The sequence below is a fragment of the Phoenix dactylifera genome, unplaced genomic scaffold (genome assembly GCF_009389715.1).
Source record: "Phoenix dactylifera cultivar Barhee BC4 unplaced genomic scaffold, palm_55x_up_171113_PBpolish2nd_filt_p 000026F, whole genome shotgun sequence".
In the NCBI taxonomy this organism is placed as follows: Eukaryota; Viridiplantae; Streptophyta; class Magnoliopsida; order Arecales; family Arecaceae; genus Phoenix; species Phoenix dactylifera.
The window spans coordinates 1768799-1788851 of NW_024067667.1; the positions used below are offsets into that span (position 1 = coordinate 1768799).

The window sequence follows — 20053 nt, forward strand, 5'->3', positions numbered from 1 at the left end:
TCGGTTTGAGGAGAAGGATCACCGGTCATCAACATTTTATAGTTTTTTGTTGTGAAATTGGTTTTTTTTATTCTCCTGCAAAGGAAAATGCTTCGTCTCCCCCGTCGGATATCTTTCCAAAATTCGTTCTACTCATCGTGTACACAAACTATCAAGGATAAAATTGACAATTCCATTTTTAATTAACCAGCTACCATCAAAGTTTTTTTTTTTTTTTTTTTTTTTTTTTTGCATCAACATGAAATGAATATGAAATAGAGCTGATGATGGGCTGGATTTAGGCGTAAAAAAAAAAGAAAACAAATTTTAAATAAGTCCGGCCCGAAGCCTGACTAAAAATAGAAAGTTCAGGCTCAAGGCACGACTCATAATCATCTCTTGTCTAATAGAATAAGTTGGTGTAAGCACTTCCTAAAACACGAGTCTGAAATGAGTCCGCACTAAATTCAACAGTAGAAATAGGCACATAACTGAAGTATACTAGGTGAGTTGCAAGGTGTTCGAAATTTTATTTTTTTTGAAAAAATTTAAATTTAAAAGAGAGTTCGAGTCCTTTCTCGTTGTTTCAAAAACTTTAAATTTTTCTCTCTTTTTAGTCCCATATTAGATATATAAAAATAAGTTCACTTGCCTGAATGGATACTCGTTTCCTTAAAGCCCAAGTTGGGCTTTTTCTAAGGACAATAAGCTGGTGGCCGCATGTGTGCGTGGCTCAACTCCCCTGGAAGAGACATCGAGCAACCGAAGGGGTTGATTAGGTTTAGCCTCCTAATTGGTTGTGCTTTTCAAAAGAAGATCAAGCTAAGCTAGATTGTTGTATCTTAAGGATGTAATCGCCACAAACACACACGAGAGATTTTTAGGTCAATGTTCTTCATATATCTCACTCCAGACGAGCTTTCTATCAATTTGATTTTTAAAATTTTCTAACTTTTAAATTAAATAAAAATTATTTTTTTTATAATATAGCAATTTTTACGTGCCACACCGCCAACAAGCTAAGATCATGATCTGTAATCAACCTAAAAATTGCTACTAGTTGCTTATTTAAGTAGCTTATTACATTTGCTTTGATTGCATGACATTAGAAAGATTTATCTCTATTGTAAAAAGATCGAATTCTTTACAAAAATCAGTCTCTAAAAATTATATTGCTTTTAAAAATGTGCAAAACAGAATTATATTTGCAGCTTTAAAATCCATGGAAAAACTATTAAAAAAATCCTTTTCTGTTGCTTTAAAACCCATGCCAAAACTTTCTAAAATAGCAAACTAACACTAAATAATTCTTTCTTTCTGCTTGATAACCATCCATAAATTTAAATTTATTTTATTTATCACATTTCCCAGTGCAAATTATTTAATTTCTTTGTTATTATTGTTCTTTATTTTAGTGCATTTATTACAAAACCTAGTATTATATTATTGGAAGCCATTAATTAATTACTGAAACATGTAAGATTAAACCTCCCTAAAACTTGTTCTTGTAGAAGCAATCAATAAACCAAAAACTTCATAATATGGCTTGTTTTGATGATCATAGAGACATCAGATCCAAAAAATTTAATAGCTCTTTCTTTAGAATACGGCAAAGCCAGGTAAAATATTGACTCACTATATTAGGCTTGACTGCTGCCATAAAGTTTTGTGATCCCAAATCATTTTTTAGATCAACTTCTCAATCTTTCTCTTCTTCTCATCCTCAAAAAGTCGGATCCTCTAGTTTTCACTGAAAACTAGATAGATGGATCAATTGGAATAATGGCTTGGAAGTGACTAGAGGTGCAAATGGATCGGGTCGGATCCTGAGTGACCCAATCCAACTTAGTTTTTTGTTTGGGTCTTAATTTTAGATGTATATCCGATTCGGTTAAAGATCGGATCGGGTCGGGTCGGATTCGGGTCCAAATCGAATTCCCTTTTTTTTTTTTTTTGCTTTTTGGAAAAGAATTTGGGTAAATCTAATTTGGTCATTTCATAATTATGAGGTGCTAGATGACCCATGACTTGAAAGACTTGCAATTGACCTTCAGTCGGTCTACAAGCCAAATTTCATATCGCACTATTTTTTATCTATATGACTGATTGGATGGAACTTGGTGTCTCCCAGCTCCCCTCTCACGAGGACAAAAAAAATCCCAGACCTTCTTCCAAAATCCAATTCCAACGCAGAAAACTGGCACATGACCCATATTCAGTTCAGTGTTCCCTCACTTTCTCCCTTCAAAAGTTAAAAGAAACGAAAACCAAAAAACAGGAGGAAAAAAAAAAAAGCCAGCTACCGAGACACCAGAGGTATCAACAGTGTAATAGATCAGGAGAGAATCCTGACGGGCCGAGGTTCCTTTGGATTCTGTGAACCTATGCTTGTTGCTATCCTTCCACGCGGGTCCATTCGAGTCGGGTCAGATCGGATCCGTCCAGTAAATCTAGATTCGATCCAGAAAATAATTCGGATCCAATTTTAGGGCCCGACTCGAACCCGCGAGTCCTAAAATTCGGGTCGGATTGGATCTACGTGGGTCGGGTCATGTTGGGTCGATTCAACCCATTTGCAACTTTAGTTTTCAGTTCAAAACCCTTGAAGAGATTGATTCCCACTATCAACATAGCATTTTTAGTGCCCATTCTCATTTCTTGTATGATGTGTATCTTTCTACCACATTGGCTAAGCAACTTTGGGATGCCCTTGACACAAAGCATGGAATGGATGATGTTAGTCTCAATTGGTTCACCCTATCCAAGTTCTATAAGTATGCTATGGTGGAATTCTAACTTATTAGTGTCCAGATCCATAAATTTCAAAATCTTTTTAGAAAGGCTGAGCTGACTGATTGTAAACTTTTTTAAAGTTATAATGTTCAATCCTTAGCTGATTCTCTTGCTTCATTTGATTCTCGTAAATTAAGGAGCATCTAAACTTCAAGCGAAAATGGTCGAAGATCGTTGGACCTTCCATCAGGAATCAAGTAGAGTAGAGGAGGTGTAATGCTTGAAAATAATTCCGCAGCACAAGTATTAAGAAGAGGTCAAATAGACTTCAAAATGACTTTACTGGAAATCCCAATCCTTTATGAAGTGCTATATGTCCCCATTGTTAAAAGTAACCTGATTAATGAATCTTTTCTTGTATTTAAAGGCTATATAAATAGTATTAGAATCACATAAGCTTGTAATCGCTCATAAGAATGAGTTTGTTGGAAAAATGCTTTGCATCGGAAGGCCTATTCAAATTAAATATAATTCTCAAAAATTCTAATAAATATTCTTCAATTATTCTCATTCTGAAATCTTCTAACATTTGGCATGGTAGGTTTGGTCACATGAACTTTGATCGAATCAATTACATGACTAACTTAAACCTGATTTCTAAAATCTATATATATATAAAAAATCAAGTATGAAATCTGTGCTCAAGCCAAAAGTACATTTAAACCCCTCAGATTAGTTCAAAAAAGTTCAAAACTTCTTGATCTTATTCATAGTGATATGTATGGTTTTACCAAACTACTAACTCAAGAAGGCAATTATTACTTTGTAATATTCATTACTGTTACACGTATCTGATTAAATCTAAAGATAAAATCTTAGATAAGTTTAAAATATTTAAGGCCGAAGCTGAAATCCAAATTGATTTTTTTTTTTTTAAAGACTTAGGTTTGATTAATTCCTAATGATAATCCAGGTTGGCGGATGATGCTCCGCTTGTGCTCTTTGCTTTCCAAGTCTAGAACATAGATCCCACCTCTCTCTCTTCAATTTTTTTTCAGAGGAAAAAGAAATTAAAAAGATGGAATGTGTCATCTTATTGTACATGCGGCATTCAAGCTTGGTGTCTGCATTCATTGCGGACGAGTTAATTTCCTATGCCTCCGTGTTAGGGACACGTGGCACAGAATGCTACGGTTCCTTTTTTAAGAAAAATGCTTCCCCCAATCTAAAATTTCTGGGTTGTTAAAGAACGAGAACCTTTTTTTTTTTTGCCTTTTTTTAAAATGAAGCACAACAGTGCATTCCCATAATTTCGTGCGGGCATCCGCATAGAAATTCTATGCTGGCATTATAATTTTTAAAAAGAAGCTGCTCAGATTTTTTTTTTTTTTACAAAAAACCAAAAAAAAAACTTGCCTATGCCCCAATGTTTTGGACTGTAAATTCTTTCTTTCTCATCCTTTCTTTATTTCCATTGCTTTAATTTATTTTCTTATTTTAAAAAAATAGTTTACTTAGCTCTTCACTTATGCTATAAATTTGGGATTTTTCATGAATTATTTTCAAAAAGAATAAAGCTGACTTTTATCTTTTGTATGCAGGTAAGATCTTTGAATTGTATCTGCACATGCAGTAGCCTAGTTCTTCCCTAAAGATATCCTCTTAAAAACTATTTACCATAAAGAAGAAGCAATTTAGAGATGGTCATAAAAAAGCACTAATTCCTTTGTTTTGTATCTTAAATTTTGATTCATTAAAAAACATTTATTCCTTTGTATTTTTTACTAAATATTTATTGTTTTTATTAATACAATTGTAGATATGAAAATAGTTCAAATTTCATCGTTAGTTATTTTAGAAGAAATTATAGAAAAATTATCCCTTTCAAAACCAATCTATGACATTGAAGTGCATGATGGTCAATATATGAAGTCTTTTGTTGATATAGTACTAGATTAGAAAGAAATGTGGTCGAGGTCGTTAGGGTTTGGGGTCGAACAGGAAGAGAGCAGAACGAATCCGAGGAAGATGCTACGGCCTTTCAAATAAATAAAAAAGGTTAAAGAACAAGTTTAATTTTTAAATTATAGATTTCAATTTCAAAAATAAGGAGTAATATAAAATCTTCGGGCAGAGCACAATCAATTAAATTGGTAGTTGATGCTCGTATCCGAACTAAAAGCCCAGAACATGGACTTGGCTGCCACTTGGCAATTCCAAATTAAAACATTCATGATGAAGAGCCACCTTCCCGCTTCTCTGAATCCTCTTTGCTAACCCCAGAGCTCCTTTGTTCTAGCTGCCCCACCGTGTAGGTTTTCTCGAAGATGTTTCCACCGCTAGGATATTGCCGCTGTGACCGGCCCTTTTGGCTAACTTTAAGACCAAGGCCCTATTTGGGGGAGCTTTTGGAGGACCAAAAAGCACTTTCTAGCCCTCCAAAAGTACTTTTAGCTAAAAAAAGAGTGTTTGGTAAATTTTTCGAAAAGCTATTTCAGCTTTTGCGGGAAGCTGAAACAGCTTTTGGAGCGAAGCTCCAATTTGGAGCTTTTCAAAAATGCTATTTTCAGCTTTTTCGAAAAGCTGTATTTTTGACCAAAATACCTCCATTAAAAAAAAAATTCCTCCCAAAAACCTCTCTCTCACTGTCTCTTCCTCTTCCACCCAACCCCACTCCCTCTCCTCCGCCGCCGCACCCTCTCCTTCTGCCCCGCCGTCGCACCCCCTCCCTCTCCCCTGCCCCCATGGTGGGGAGGTGCCGAAGAAGAGGAAGACAGGTCGTCTTGCCCTTCCCGCGGCCGCCACCGGCGACGACCCGTCACGGAAAGGGGCAATGCCGAAGAACAGGAAGAAGAAGAGGCCGAAGAAGGAGGTCCCACGGTGGGAGGGGCCGAAGAATAGGAAGAAGAAGGGGGTTCCTGCGGCCGCCGGCGGTCACGACCCGCCCCCCTCCCGCATCCGCCACAGCCCGCCCGACGCTGACGACCTCACGGGAGGAGGGCACTTCCCTCAGGGCCAGCCGCGGTTGCCGAGACTGCCGCGGGCGCCGCCGGCCGTGGCCTGGCCCCCTCCCGCGGCCGCCGCCGGCCCCAACCTGGCCCCCTCCTGCGGCCGCGGCGGCCGGCCGCCTTCTGGTGCCGCCGGCCACGCGGGAGGAGAAGAAAGAAGAACGGGGGAGAGGAAGGAAGGAGAAGAAGAGAAGAAAAAAAGAAAAGAAAAAGAAAAGGAAAAAAAGAAGAAAAAGAAAAAAAAAAGAGAAGAAAAGAAAATTTAAAAAAGGAAAAAAATAAAAAATAAATAAATAAATATTTATATAAATGAATGAATGAATGAATAAATGAATAAATAAGATAATAAATAAATATATTTCAACATTATTAATTATTTACACTAATAATTATAATATTTTATATCTTTATTATTATATTATACTATAAATATTATATTATATTACATTACATTATAATATATTAATATGTTATTTTAAATAATTTAATATTATGTTAGATTATGAAAAATTAATTTATACTAATAATTATAATATTTTATACCTTTATTATTGTATTATACTATAAATATAATATATATTACATTATATCATAATACATTAATATGTTATGTTAAATAATTTAATATTATGTTATATTACCAAATATTAATTTACTCTAATAATTATATTACTATTATGCTATATTATAATAATATTATTTTATATTACAATAATATTATACTATATCGTATATTTATATACTAATATATGTTATGTTTTATTATGTTCTGTTGTATAATACTATGCAATGTCCTTTATGGTAATTTTGTCATACAAAAGTACTTTCTCAGTTTGTTTACCAAACACAAACAGCACTTTTTATAACAGCTCTACTTCCAACAGCTCTCCCAAACAGGTCCCAAGTCCTCCATCTCCCGCCAATCACAACCGCTCGTTCCTATAAGCCCCATTCATCAAGCACTCATCACGGTGCACCACTATAGAAATGTGCGGCTGTGATTATCAGCATGCATGACCACATTCTTGTTCTTGGTAACACAGTCTGGGCCTCCTTAATTCGGTAGGTGAAATATACCTTTCTCTTTTTGTCAATGTTAATAGGTAAGATTTATTTTAAGGTCCATTTGGTTTTGTATAAATGGGTTGAAAGGGAGTCCACTTTGAATTGTTCATTTCTTCCTAAATTAGTTCATCTCAGAAACTCACTTTACCTCGAACCTAGTAGACACCTAAAATAATCTCTTTCTAGGCTGAACTAAGTTTGGAGTGCAGTTAGTGAAAACCAAACTAGGCTTTAGCAGAGCATGATACATGGATTTGAAGGGCTTGGGTATTCAATAATAGGAGCGAGGGATTTTGTAGAAAAAAATACCATCTAATTAATTTTCTATAGAAAACTATTTTTTCTTATTATTTAACAAAACAGATTGTTATATTCCAATTGTCAACCTCAAATGAGTGTGTAAATTTAGTACAAACTATTTTAGTCAATGCACAAGTACCACTACGGGAAAAAGGGTAAAAGCCGACTCTTGATTGCCGACGCTATGGAAAAGCGTCGGCAAATTTGGCCGCCTATAGAACTTTTCCCGACACTTATTAGAAGCGTTGGCAAATTAAAGGAATCCACGATGCTTAAAAGCGTCGTCAAAGTCCTCAATTCCAAATGACGCTCGGTAGCGTGGGAACTGGTTATAGGGCGACGCTATTATGCGTCATTGTTCTTCCAGACCTACAACAACGGTTAAATGCGTCGGGATAATACGACGCTTATAAGCGTCGATATTAGACGACGCATATAAGCGTCGTCGAAGGCGAGCACACCACCCTAACCCAGCGACCGACCCCGATTGCCCTAAACCGAGCCCACGCCCACCTGCCCGACGTCTTACCCACGCTTTGGGGGGCGTGGGCTGGAAATCTACCGACGCTTAAAAGCATCGGTAAAGACCAAGAAAAGCGCCGGAAGATATCCTTTCTTTTGTAGTGTACTAACGGTGAATACACAAGTAATATAAGTCAATGCATATACGAGAATGTCCTCCTAATAGCCATGAGGGCATAGATAAAATTGTCCGATAAAAGACTAGTTTGAGAAAAAAATAATCTAACTCAGTTTTGCAAAATAGGAATGTAGCGACATTTTCTTGAAACATTTGACTAATCTTTTAATATTGTACTATAGTGTCACTCAAACTCTAATTTTAAACTATTACGGTAGACTCTATGGACATCAATTGTTTGAATTGCAATGTTCAAGTGTATTTGCCATATGACTATTATTCACAAGAAATATAATTGAAAAGGAAAAAGAGTTAAAGACAAGAATTAAGGACCAAGGTTATCAAGCTACCTGTGAGAGGGATATCTGGTGAGAACTCAACTAGTGACCATAAAAACATGCGCACTTCCCCAAGAATTATTTCTTAGAAGCCCATCCGAGTCAAATACATATCTAGCACCACAGGTATATTTCAAGAGAAAAAATATACTCCTTTCTAATCCCCAAAAAATTTATACTCTCACCTTCAATAAATATATCTTGGTTAATTGTTTCTCTTACATTTAAGATAGAAATAAGAGAACACACCATCCAAACCTAAAAGTGTGTCTATCAAAATTATAGAAATAATAAAGTAATTTTTTTTACTAAATGAGAATGATAATCACTTATGCTTAGATATGGATGTTCAACTGACTATAATATTCATCTAATCCTACCTTTCTTAGGGCATTTATAGTATGCTTCTTTGCTAAGTGCATTCACCAATTTAACTTTCTAAGAGCATCATAGCCATCTATGCTTCCTCTCACAGGCATTTCATCTACTAAGAGCCTTTGTTTGTTGGTAGGAGATGATATGCTTGCAAGGTTGTATTCTATTCGAAGTTCTAAGATGTAGAGTCTTTGATCTCTGCATCTAGGACCTCCGCATCTTAATAAATTTTTAGTGGATCCACAAACTACCTCTAGATGAGTTAAAGAACTCTCATTGCAGGTACTACCGCGTCAGTCTCTTCTTTTGATGGAGGGTGGATGTATATCTAGTATTTCAACTTTGGTACAGACAATGGAGGGTTGTTATATATCACTACAAAAAAAACCATCTTTCCCGACTTTTGTCTGCCGACGCTAAGTAGAAGCGTCGGTAATTTTTTTGGAAGTCTGGCTTCCGCCGACGCTTATAAGCGTTGTCGAACCCCGTGGCTTAAGCCGACGCTTAAAAGCGTCGGCGAAAGTAAAAATCCTTTTTTTAATTTTTTATCCCAGGGAGTCTGGCTTCCGCCGACGCTTATCGCATCCCGTGGCTTTTGCCGACGCTTTTAAGTGTCGGCGGAAGCAAAAAAATCCTTTTTTTTTAATTTTTTCCTCCCAACGACGCTTTAGAAAGCGTCGTCGGAGGCCATTATCCCCCCCCCCCCCCCCCCCCCCCCCCCTCCTCCCTGCAAATTCCTCCCGATCCCCTCCCCTTCTCTCTCCGCCGCTCGCCCCCTCCCCCCTCCTCTCTACAAATCCCCTCCCCTCTCCCGATCCCTCAAACCCCCTCCCGATTCTTGATTAGGTTCCTTCCAAGAAGCGAGAGAGAGAGAGAGAGAGCGGCCACCCAGGCCCCCGATCCCTCTTCTCCGGTTGCCATCCCTCGAGCTCCAAATTAGAGGTTTGGCTTCCTTCCTCGCAATTCTTTTTTCCTCTGCTTTGGTGCCGCACAATCAAGGACGTCAGGTGCGCTTTCCTCTCTTCTCCCTTCGCCATAAACGTCCCCTATCTCTTCTTCACCCCACAAGGTAAGCCTCTGCTAATTTCTTTTCCCTGGAATCGATTTCTTTCATGTCATTGAAATTGTGGTAACGTGGATCAGGAAAGGAGAAAAATCCCAAGTTCGTGGAGCAGGTCTCGTTGGTTTGCGACAAGGATGATCACATAGTTGTGGTAGCTCATCTTCAATTTTTCCTCTCTTTTATTTCCCTTTTCTCCTTTCATGCGGAAATAATTTTTTTTCCTTCTTCCTGAATAGGGATGTCTAAGCGGAGTGCGGTCCCTCCAAGCTGCTGTGGATCTTCTCGACGTTGTGAGTGGTTTCTTCCCTTCTTCTTACAGATTTCGGTGATGAAGGAGCGAAAGGAAGAATGGCCGCGGCGGATCGGGCGCAGCAGAGGAGGCGACGGCCCTCGAGCACTCCGCGCACTCGAGCGCGCCGACCTTCCCGCCCTTGATCTTCTTCACCGCCGCGTACTCCATGGTCGAGAACGACTCCAGCACCTCCGGGTCGAGCCCCCGTCCTGCTGCTCTTCCGACGGCGCCTCCATCCACGGCGGCGGAGACGGCGGAGATGTCGTCGTCGCAGGTGTTGAGCAAGACGGCGAAGATGCCCACGAGGAAGAAGGCACAGATGAAGACGACGATGACGATCGCCAGAGAAGAGTTGATGTTGGTGTTGTGGGTGCCAAACGAGCCGTCGTCGGTGGACGCTAATTGTTGGGCGTCGGCGTAGCGGGGGGTGACCAGAAGCACTAGCACGACGACTAATGGCATCGGGAGGAGGATGGATGGTGGCCTGGTGGGGCACTGATCGTCATAATTTTTTTTTCTGTAAAAAAAATTATGACGACGCTTTAAAGCGTCGCTACTTGAAGAAATTTTAGCGACGCTTAAAAGCGTCGCTACAAATAACTTTAGCGACGCTTAAAAGCGTCGCTAAAAATAACTTTAGCGACGCTTTCCAAATGCGTCAGAAATTTTTTTTCCACTCCGACATAGCCGACGCTTTGGTGACGCTTTGAAAAGCGTCGGGAAGAAAATTACCGACGCTTATAAGCGTCGGTAAAAGCCTCAAAAAGCGTCGCCAAAGCTCCTTTTTCTTGTAGTGTATGTAGTACTTCAACATGCATATATATGGAGGGTGGCTGTATATCTAGTATTTCACTCCTAGTAATAGAAGGAATAACTTCCTTGCACAATGGAAATATACCCTAATTTTTTTCAAATCGAAACCCCTTACCCTTGTTCTAGCTCATATAGCCCAATTTAGTCCCAAGTTAGCCCAACCTAGTCAAACCCCATATGCTCCAACTCAATCCAAATAACTTGATCAAACATGATTACATCCAAGCGTGCATAATCATATCCGACTATACCTGATCCAACCCAATCCCAATCTTAGCCAACCAAATCAACCCTAACCTACCAACCCTTTTGATTACATCGGATTACATGCAAAGCTTTGGAGAAGTGCAAGGGGAAATTTCATGAGAACTTGGGAGGTTTTTTCTTTTATTTTTTTAGTTAGATAGCAAGGGCTCATAGGAAATAAGCTATAAAATAAGGGTAACCCTCCATAAATATCCTTAACTTCTCAAACCTTAATGATGAGGCACATTTGGTATTAATTGCCAAAGATTTTACCAGCTTGGTAAGCTAGCACTTTCAAGAACTTAGGAGGTTTTAATTACTGTCAATTATCAAATTTGGATAGGACTATTGTATGCTATGATCTCCCATCTAGCTACACTTTATTCTCATATTTAAGTAACACGATAAATAATTTCAATTTTTTAGCTCGTGCACTTGTTCTCTTTCTATTTTTCAAAAGAGTGGAATTGAATGCAAAAGAATGCATGCAATAAATTGGAAGAATGTTTATAATTTGATGGAGAAGAGAATTTAGCGAAGATAAGAGAGGGACATGAACCGTATTTATTTCTAGAGAATAGAGTAAGGCCATAGCTAGCTGTCATTTGGTAGAGAGAGCCCAATGGAGTTAGAACATGGATAGTTGGGTCTGGTTTGTTCTAAAACAAGAACCTATTTGTTTATTGAGAAAAGCGGACATCTTTTGCATTGCTCTGGAAAAAAAAAGGACCAAGATGTAAAAGTTCTGTTATTTTTTTTTTTCAGAAAAAGATTAGGGAAGAGATGATTATGTCATTCCAACCTCCTTGCATGATAATTCAGGATTTTCTTTTTTAGTAGAAGAAAGCAAACATTCAGTACGTAACAACAATAATCCCTTCAACTGGAGTGTAATAACTCTTCTGGACAGCACCATTTTAGTTGAAGTTCCATAATTCTATATATAACCACTAACTGGCCACTAAATCCCTCCACAGTTGTACTCATGTTTACAAGTCTTACCGACCTTTATGATATAAGTGTGCTTGGCTTTGACGAGGAATGGAGGCATGCGGAGCAAAGCTTCACACACACATGCTTCGTCCACCTCAGCCAGCCACCGACAACAATTCTTGTTTACTTGCGGCTCTTCTCCATGTCCATGCCCATGTCCATGCCCATGCCTGTGTTCATGCCCATGCCCATGCCCATGCTCGTTCTCATCCCCAAGGCCATGGCCATGCTCGTGCTCGTGCTCATGCCCATGCTTGTGCTCATTCCCATGGCCGTGCTCGTGCCCATGATGATCATCTTCCTCACGCAGTTTCACATGGTTCGGACCCCCCGAGCCCTCCACCACTGGCAAAGCAATGCAAGCTCGATTAGCTAGTGCAAATTGAGAGAGGCATGGGGGCCCCAACTTTGCAAGCGATGGGTTAGGCATGAACAATAGAACCAGGAGGCTAGAAAGTGGGAGCAAATGCAGTGCTGCTCTTGCCATCTCTTAGGTTCTCTAGGAGAAGGAAGGATACGGTTCTTGAGGTGCCATTGGATTTATCTTCTTTAGTATTTATGGAGGCAAAGGGACGGGTAGGAGTTGTTTGGATATTTCATACTCTTTGTGCCAGAAAGAAGAGGAGAGATAAGACGGAGATTATGAATTGCATATGTTAGGTTGAAATGCCTCATGCTTAAGGCATGAAGAGGAGAGCATGCTTTAACAGATGAACTACTATTTTATCTCTGCTTTGTAGTGGTTGGTGAGGGTTTAGTAAGCATAAGAGAACACTTCTTTTCTCCTTTCCAAATATTTAGAAGGATTCAGCAATAGTAAGATGCTGGAAAGAATTGGATAGGTATGGAAAATAGATTGATAAAAATGAACAGTTTACGACAAGTTAATTCACATTTCTATTGATGCAATATATATATTTATATATATAGAAGACTTTTGAAGGGAAAATAATACCAAGAATATGTAGCTCCGTAAGTAGTAATCTAGTAAAGCTTCTCTTTCTTCTGTTTTGACACCAGGGTGTATAACCTGGTTGGATGTTATGTTTTATGATGATAGATGAAGTGTAGCTCTCTGTTCTTAGTCGTTTTTTCTTTCTTTTCTTTTTTCCTTCGGGGGGGGGGGGGGGTGGGGGGTGGGGGAGGGGGGGTTGCTGCATGGAAAAGCAACGTGTGAATGTTCACACACTTTCTGCGAGCATTTAAGATGGGAAACGGAAACAAGTCTCCTTTTGGTTAGATCATTGATTAGGATCGGCTCTTCTGCTCAATTTAAATCTTAAAAAAAATAGAAAAAATAAGAAAAATTGTGAAAGTAGAACTTAAATCTTCTTTTCTTTTATTTATGATAAAAAAAATCGAGGTACATAATCTCTATTTATAAAAATAAGATCTGCTCTTGTAAAATTTGGGTTGGATTATTCCTGTTTTTAATTCTAATATGACTCTCTTTTTTAAAATAGATATCACTAGTAAAAATATTTTAGAAAAAGCTAAAATTCTCAAGAAGGTAGATCCCAATTTCTGTATCAACTTTGACTTCTATTGCTTTCCCTCATTCTTCTTAGATAGAGAGCTACGTCTGATTAAAATTTTATTCGAAAAGAAAACTTTCTGTTTGACCAACTCATTTTAGGCCCCAAAAGATGGAATTTGGACTTGACGCTATGAGCCAAAGTGGCTGATCTTGCTCTTGAATCCTGTTCAGCAGTCATGCATGCATCTAATGACCGACAAAAGTCACATGCAGTGCCGGCTCGAGCCTTAGGCGACTGAGGCGGTCGCCTAAGGCCCCCGATTGAAAGAAGGCCTCGTTTTGGCGCTTGCACTACTGCACAGCTACAGGCCTATAGCTTTCACATCCGCCTGCAACGCCGCCGCTACAGTGGGTTCCCGTCGACGGACACTCGAACAGCGAGACAGGCTATGGCTATAGCCTATAGGTGAGTCGGTGACTGAGGTGGATCGTGAGCTACAAGCCTACGACAAAGACAACCAACAGACATTTCCTCCCCCACTTTCTCTTCTCTGAGTTCTCTTCCCCCTCCTCTTCTCAGTTCTCTCCTAGTGTTTTTTTTGTTTTCTGAACCTTTTGGGCAGTGACTCAGTCCTCTCCGACTCTCCCCCCACCACCAAACTCCAATTCTTCTCCAGTTTCTTGATAACTCGACCATCGACGGGCGCTTCTTCGGTTCTTGGGTCGCCGGCCGCCCCTGCTCCGGAGTCCGGAGATCGGAGTCCGGACCTCCTCTCTACTCTCCTCGGCTCCTCGCCTCCTCGCCGCCGCCCGCCAGCCGCCCCTGTTCCGGAGTCCGGACACTAGAGTCTGGACAACTGGACCTCCTCTCCAGAGTCTAGAGTCCAGACTCCAGCAGTCCAGCTCTCCTTGGCTCCTCCGGCCTCCGCTCCTCGCCGTTCCCGGCTCCTTGTTGTCCTCCGCAGCTCCGCTCCTCGCCGTCCTCGTTAGCGGCGAGCGGTCCACCGTCCACCAACCACCGTCCTCCGGCTAATAGGCAAGAACTTAAGGTTCGTTTGCCGAAGTCCACCGTCCACGGGGCCTCACTTTTTAACTAGCTTTGGGGAGACATGAGACATCAGTCATCACTCATCACTCATCTAATTTTTTTAATGCTTTCTTTCTCTGTCTTCTCTCAAATATATTAGATTTGGAGGAATGAGATACCTGAGGGCAGGGGCCTCTGAAGGAGAGAATAGTTTCATTTGAGGTCAGTAAGAGCATTTAGTTCTCATACCTTGTTTTTGACATTCAGGGTTATCTTTTTGTTCTTCTTTTTGGCGTTCATATGATAAAGATTGAATCTTTTTTTCTGTGTCTGATTTTTTCTGGAGAGTTTTGGGGTTCTTCACGCTTTTGATCATGCTTTGGATTGAGTTGAGGCTGGCTCTTTTTTTTTAAATCATTCTCTCCCCAGAAGTCCAAACTCTTAGACATCCTTTCAAAGTTTAGAATGGTTGTCATCTGAGAGAGTTAGGGCCAGGCAAATTTGTCTCGCACAGGTCTCTACATCTCAGAGAAATAATTGACCAATGCCCTCACCTCCCTATCGTGTTGAAGGCCACCTAGCTGGCTAAACCTTTTCTGCATCATGATGACTTCGAGCCTCTTCACTATGAAGTCTATCAACAGGCGGACAAGAGTCATAGTTGCTGGATGTAGCCACACCATATTGGGCACTTCCAAGTTCCAACAAGCAATTTTTGCTTGCAATTTTTGTTGCTTACTCCTGATGAGTTTCTTCAAAGATTTAATTTTTTTGATCACAGATTGAGGTCTTTGGGTTTCATTGCACTTATTAAAAAATTTTCATAATTAAAAAAAAGGCCCCTCTTACTGAGTTCGCCTTAGGCCCCAAACGCATTGGGCCGCCCCTGGTCACATGCACCCAAAAGAAATAAAGAAATGGCTGACAAAGTCGACATCTCTTAAAAACCACAACAGGCTTGCTAAATCTTCATTAATTTGTTCGCCAAGATCGCCGTGAGATTCATGCAAGCAACAACATTTATCGGTATGCATATTTTTCTGATGCAATAATCTTTTTTCACCATCCATATAATGAATTTAATAAATTATTTCATTTCGAAAGTTGTACTTCTCTCATTTCTCCTGCATTCGACACTTCAAAACTTCATTATAGATTTAATGAGCCATCTACAAAGAGAAATCCAGTCACTTATGACTGTGATTTAAATGGAAAGGAGCAATCTTCATAAGATGCATTATTATACTGAGGTAGAAACCTAGTCCATGACGGTTAAAACCTCACTAACCGTTGGCTTTTATCAGGCCGTTCAAACAACACCGTTGGTTTTTATTCCATTGGCAACGGCCTTACTCTCACCCTTCACATACTTTGCCTGGTTCCGGGGCACTGCTCCACTTGCACCATTGCTCTGTTTCACCCCATCTTTAACCTCGATGGCGCCGCTCAGAAATCTTTGCACAATCTCCTTGCTAGGACCCTCCACCACCTTCTCCCATGCCTCGGCCTCGCCTTCCTGGCCTCGCTTCAGGAAGAACTCGGTGGCGTCGATGCGATGCACATCCCAACCAGGGAGGGTGCAGAAGCGGTGGATCTTCTTCAGCTGATTGCAGGTCAGCGTGCATGTGTTGAACTTGATCTCAGTGACCGCGGCCTCCAGCATCCTTGCCCGCGTCGCTTCACCGATCGATGCCTCCATGCGGAAGTAGCTGTCCATCTCCGGCACCCCGATCGACCTTCGGATGCCCTTCGAGTAGTCGCCATCTTGGCGGAACGCGCTCCTCGCCTCCTCCACCAGCCCCTGCTCCACCATCTTGTCCACTCGTATCGACACGAAGAAGTGCAGGAGGGGCAGATCGACGTCGATCCACACGAAGCAACTCTCGTACCGGGATCGGAACTCGCTGCCCTCGCCATCAACCAATGCCTCGATGTACGAGTTGGAGCCGCCGGCAACGATGGGGACGCGACCACGCCGGAGGATGGAGTCGATGGCATGCATGGCCGCACGGCAAAAATCGGAAGCGGTGAAGTCGGCGTCCGGGTGCACGCCACCGATCAGGTGGTGGGGAATGCCGGCGGACTCCTCCTCCGTCACCTTGTTGCTGATGACGTCAAGGCCATCATACACTTGCATCTTGTCCGAGTTGACGACTTCACCGTTAAATTGGGTGGCGAGGGTGATGGCCAACTTGGATTTTCCGGAACCGGTCGGGCCCAGGACAAACACGACCTTGCCTTGGCGACGAGGGAGGCTGGCTGTCTCCATTGAGAAGGGTCCGAAAGCAGGCAAGCTGGAAGGGGGGCTGAAGCTGCCGGAGTCTTTGGAGAGCAAGCCTGCCGTACGTGATGGTATAGAAGGAATGCCATGAGCAAAAAGATACAAGAATGGCGTACGTGTGTTGGAGATTTATGAGAGAGCCTTCAGATCCTTGGTGGCCTATCTAGCTGTGTAGATTGTGTACGTGAAACAAACTTATGGAGGTAACACGAGCCATACAAACAGTTTCGTATGCAGATTATCTCTAGTTTACTGATTTCAAATGGGAATTTAGGGACTTATCTATAATCATGTCATGTAAACTACGTTTCTAAGGAGGTTTTGCACCTCTTTTCTCTATCAAAAAAGAAAAAAGATGACAGAAAAACAACAACGCCGACAAAAGTAGCGCTAGTAATACATGATTCCTTTATTGTTGGCACAAGACTTTTTGTACAAATCAACATTGCGTGCATATAATATGCATTAAATGCAGCATTTTTTCTCGAATAATAATAAAAAAATTTGATAAACACTAACATCAAACATTAATTTTGCCTTGGTTTCTATGATTTTATTTTTAAAAATAAAAGTTAAAAAATAAAAGCGATGCCACTCCGGCTCTTAGTTTCTTTGAATTTAAGGTAATAATTTTCATTTAAAGAAAAAAGAATAAGAAACAAAAGAAGTGCCCCACCAAAATAAAAGAAAAATAGAGCAGAAACAAAAAAAGATGGGATCACAATCTTTTTCTCATAGGCATGCATCTTTTTGTATCCACTATAACTTGCTAATATCTTGATAAAGATTGGTTGAAACTATTAAAAATACTATTATAACTAAAAAAAAAAATCAAAAAGTGTAGTAAGAAAGCAAGGAAAAATACCTTAAAAATGTTTATTTCTATGACAGTCTTCTTTACTCGACTTGGTCTTGTAATTTGAAGATGGGAGGAGGAGAAGAGAAGAATCCTCAGAATATTTTTTTTTTTAAAAAAATCTAATTAAGATTGTTCTTGAGTTTGGAACTTTGGTACCATCGAGTCTAGAGTTCACTTTTATAGTCACCAATCAAACAGATTTACCCTTCAAAGCCATTCCTATCATATGAGGTTTGGAAAGAGTTCAATGAATCAGACAAAATAGGAAAGAATATCCTGTTTGAATCTTATCCAATATTTACGGCTTTGCAAAATATCTTGTTTTACAAAAATCAAGAAATAATTATAGTTTTTAAATAAAAGTTTTGCGATATTATCTATTACAGAAACCAAGATTCACCGAACTAGGTCGAGCCGCCCGGTTCGGCCGTTCCGAGCCACTTGGTTCGGCCGTTCCAAGCCGACCTGGTGGGGACCCGGTTGGCTCGCATGTTCTTTTCAAACCCAACTCTGAACCGGCTAGAACTGGTCTTAAACGGGCTGGAACCAATCCCGAACTAGCTGAAACTAGTTCCGAACAGATAGAAACTGGCTGGAACCAGTCAAAATTGGTCTGAACAGGCCGGTCTCATGCGGAACTAGGGTGAATTCTAAACCGGCCCCCTCACCTTTTTTTTCTTTTGTTTTAAAGAGTGGTTGGGAAGGCCCTAGAAGTTTATCAAGCCTTCTCAACCTATCCGAATAACTCCCTCCTTTCTCACAGTAAAAAATATACTGATTCGGCATGATTGAAGAAGGATCCAGCCCTAAATCAGGTATGCTTCCTCTCTCCTACTTTATTTTTGCTTTTTTTATTGACGCCAAATTTTTTTTAAAAAATTTGCAAAATAAGGAAAAATCATGCCAAAATTTTTGATTTTGGCTTTATTTTATGATATATTGTATATTTACAAATGATCTACATGGTGACGTAAAATTTTTTAATTTTTTGTTTACATATAACTTTAAAAAATTAAAAATATATTTTTGGATTTAGAAAATAAGAAAATAAAAATTATAAAATTATAAAATTAGAAGTGTATTTAGAGGCATGTAAGATACTCTTCAACTAAATTTGGTGTCCATTTTGATGCTATTATATGTATTGTGGCCTAGGCCTAAATTTAAAAAAAATTAAGAAATAAGTAGCTTTTGATACATTTCTACAACCTTAGAAAAATATATGTAGCATCCATTATAAGGTTCTACATAGATCTAAGCTCAGATTAATTTTTTAAAATATTTATATTTAATTTTTTTTTAATTTAAAAAATTATTAAAAAATTTATAATTAATACTAAAAATTAGGAAAAATTAGTAGTATGTAATATATATATTTGAGGTATTTTTTAAAGTAAAAAAATATATTTTTCTAAATTTATGTTATTTAAACATATTTTTTTAATTTAAAATTTTTTAAAATAAATAAATAAATAAATATTAAAAAATAATCTTATGTACTAGATAAATTAAATATATATATTTTGAAGTAAAAAATATTATCTTCATCATAATAAAATTTTGCTACTTTTAGATAATTGATAAACTGATGTACTTAATAAACCTGCATGAATGAAACCATTAAGAAAAAAAAATTAAAAGCATGATATTGGTTGGATCATGAGCAAATGCTCTCAATTCGACACCATTAAAAGTAAAACTAGTGCGACATAGAGTTCAAGAGAGAAGAAATAATCAGGTTGAAGCGGTACTTAGCTGGTGGTTTTTCTGACGTATCTATGTATTGAAAATGCCCATAGGAGGTTTGGCAGCCCTTAAAGAAATAGTTCACTAATTTCAAAGCAACGAAGAAAAAATTTTTTAAAAAGAAGGCAGAGATGGACCGCCGAATGAGAGAGTCATCTTCTCATCACTCCAAGGAGTCAAAGAAGGTATCCACTCTAGATGACAAGGAGGCACAGATCCAGGCTACAATGCAGGCGAGCCTGGATGATCATTAGTAGGATGATGAGGTGGTCAGGCATAGGGCTCGTTTGGACCCTGATACTACCAATCGGGTTTTGATTCTACGAGCAGCAAGGCAGATCCAGAGTTCAGTAGGACCTCCTTAGTTAGGGAGGCCATCAGCAGAGGCAGTAGTCATATTGCATCTATGTTCACGACTTTAGGTAAAAGAAAGAGGTCCACCAAAAAGATTCCACAAAGAGCCACCCATAAATGATTTAGATCTACATGCCTTTTCAGCAAGAATTCGAAGCAGTAGAGCGTTGATACAATGCTAAAGAAGGATAAGATAAAGGATATATGGTGAGCCATTAGATCCTGGTTCCACTTTAGTATCATTCCAGCAAAAGCAGCGGACAAATATATAGTGTAGTGTATCGTTTTCTCCACACATGCTTCCAGTTCCAATGTAGATCTACGAAGACCAAAAGAGGGACTGGCAGCTGCTCAGCACACCAAAAAAGAGAAAAAAAAGGTACTTACAACCCCTATGGAGAGTGTGGAGAAGACGCCAGTTCACTCAGATTCAGAGACTAGGGCAGCAGCGATGACAATTTCGG

General features: G+C 39.6%; 2 protein-coding genes across 2 annotated transcripts; both read right to left on the bottom strand.

The window, feature by feature from the left end:
• Positions 1–11813: 11813 nt before the first annotated feature.
• Positions 11814–12332, bottom strand: LOC103696549 (zinc transporter SLC39A7-like). Its single transcript, XM_008778221.2, has one exon. The coding sequence runs from the start codon at positions 12330–12332 to the stop codon at positions 11814–11816; it is 519 nt and encodes a 172-aa protein (XP_008776443.2).
• Positions 12333–15566: 3234 nt separating this feature from the next.
• On the bottom strand, positions 15567–16618 carry LOC120104574 (adenylate isopentenyltransferase 5, chloroplastic-like). Its single transcript, XM_039115913.1, has one exon. The coding sequence runs from the start codon at positions 16616–16618 to the stop codon at positions 15659–15661; it is 960 nt and encodes a 319-aa protein (XP_038971841.1). The 3' UTR covers positions 15567–15658.
• Positions 16619–20053: the final 3435 nt, after the last annotated feature.

Coding starts and splice junctions, on each gene's coding strand:
- LOC103696549 (XM_008778221.2), bottom strand. CDS start 12,332: ATGGCAAGAGCAGCACTGCATTTGCTCCCACTTTCTAGCCTCCTGGTT.
- LOC120104574 (XM_039115913.1), bottom strand. CDS start 16,618: ATGGAGACAGCCAGCCTCCCTCGTCGCCAAGGCAAGGTCGTGTTTGTC.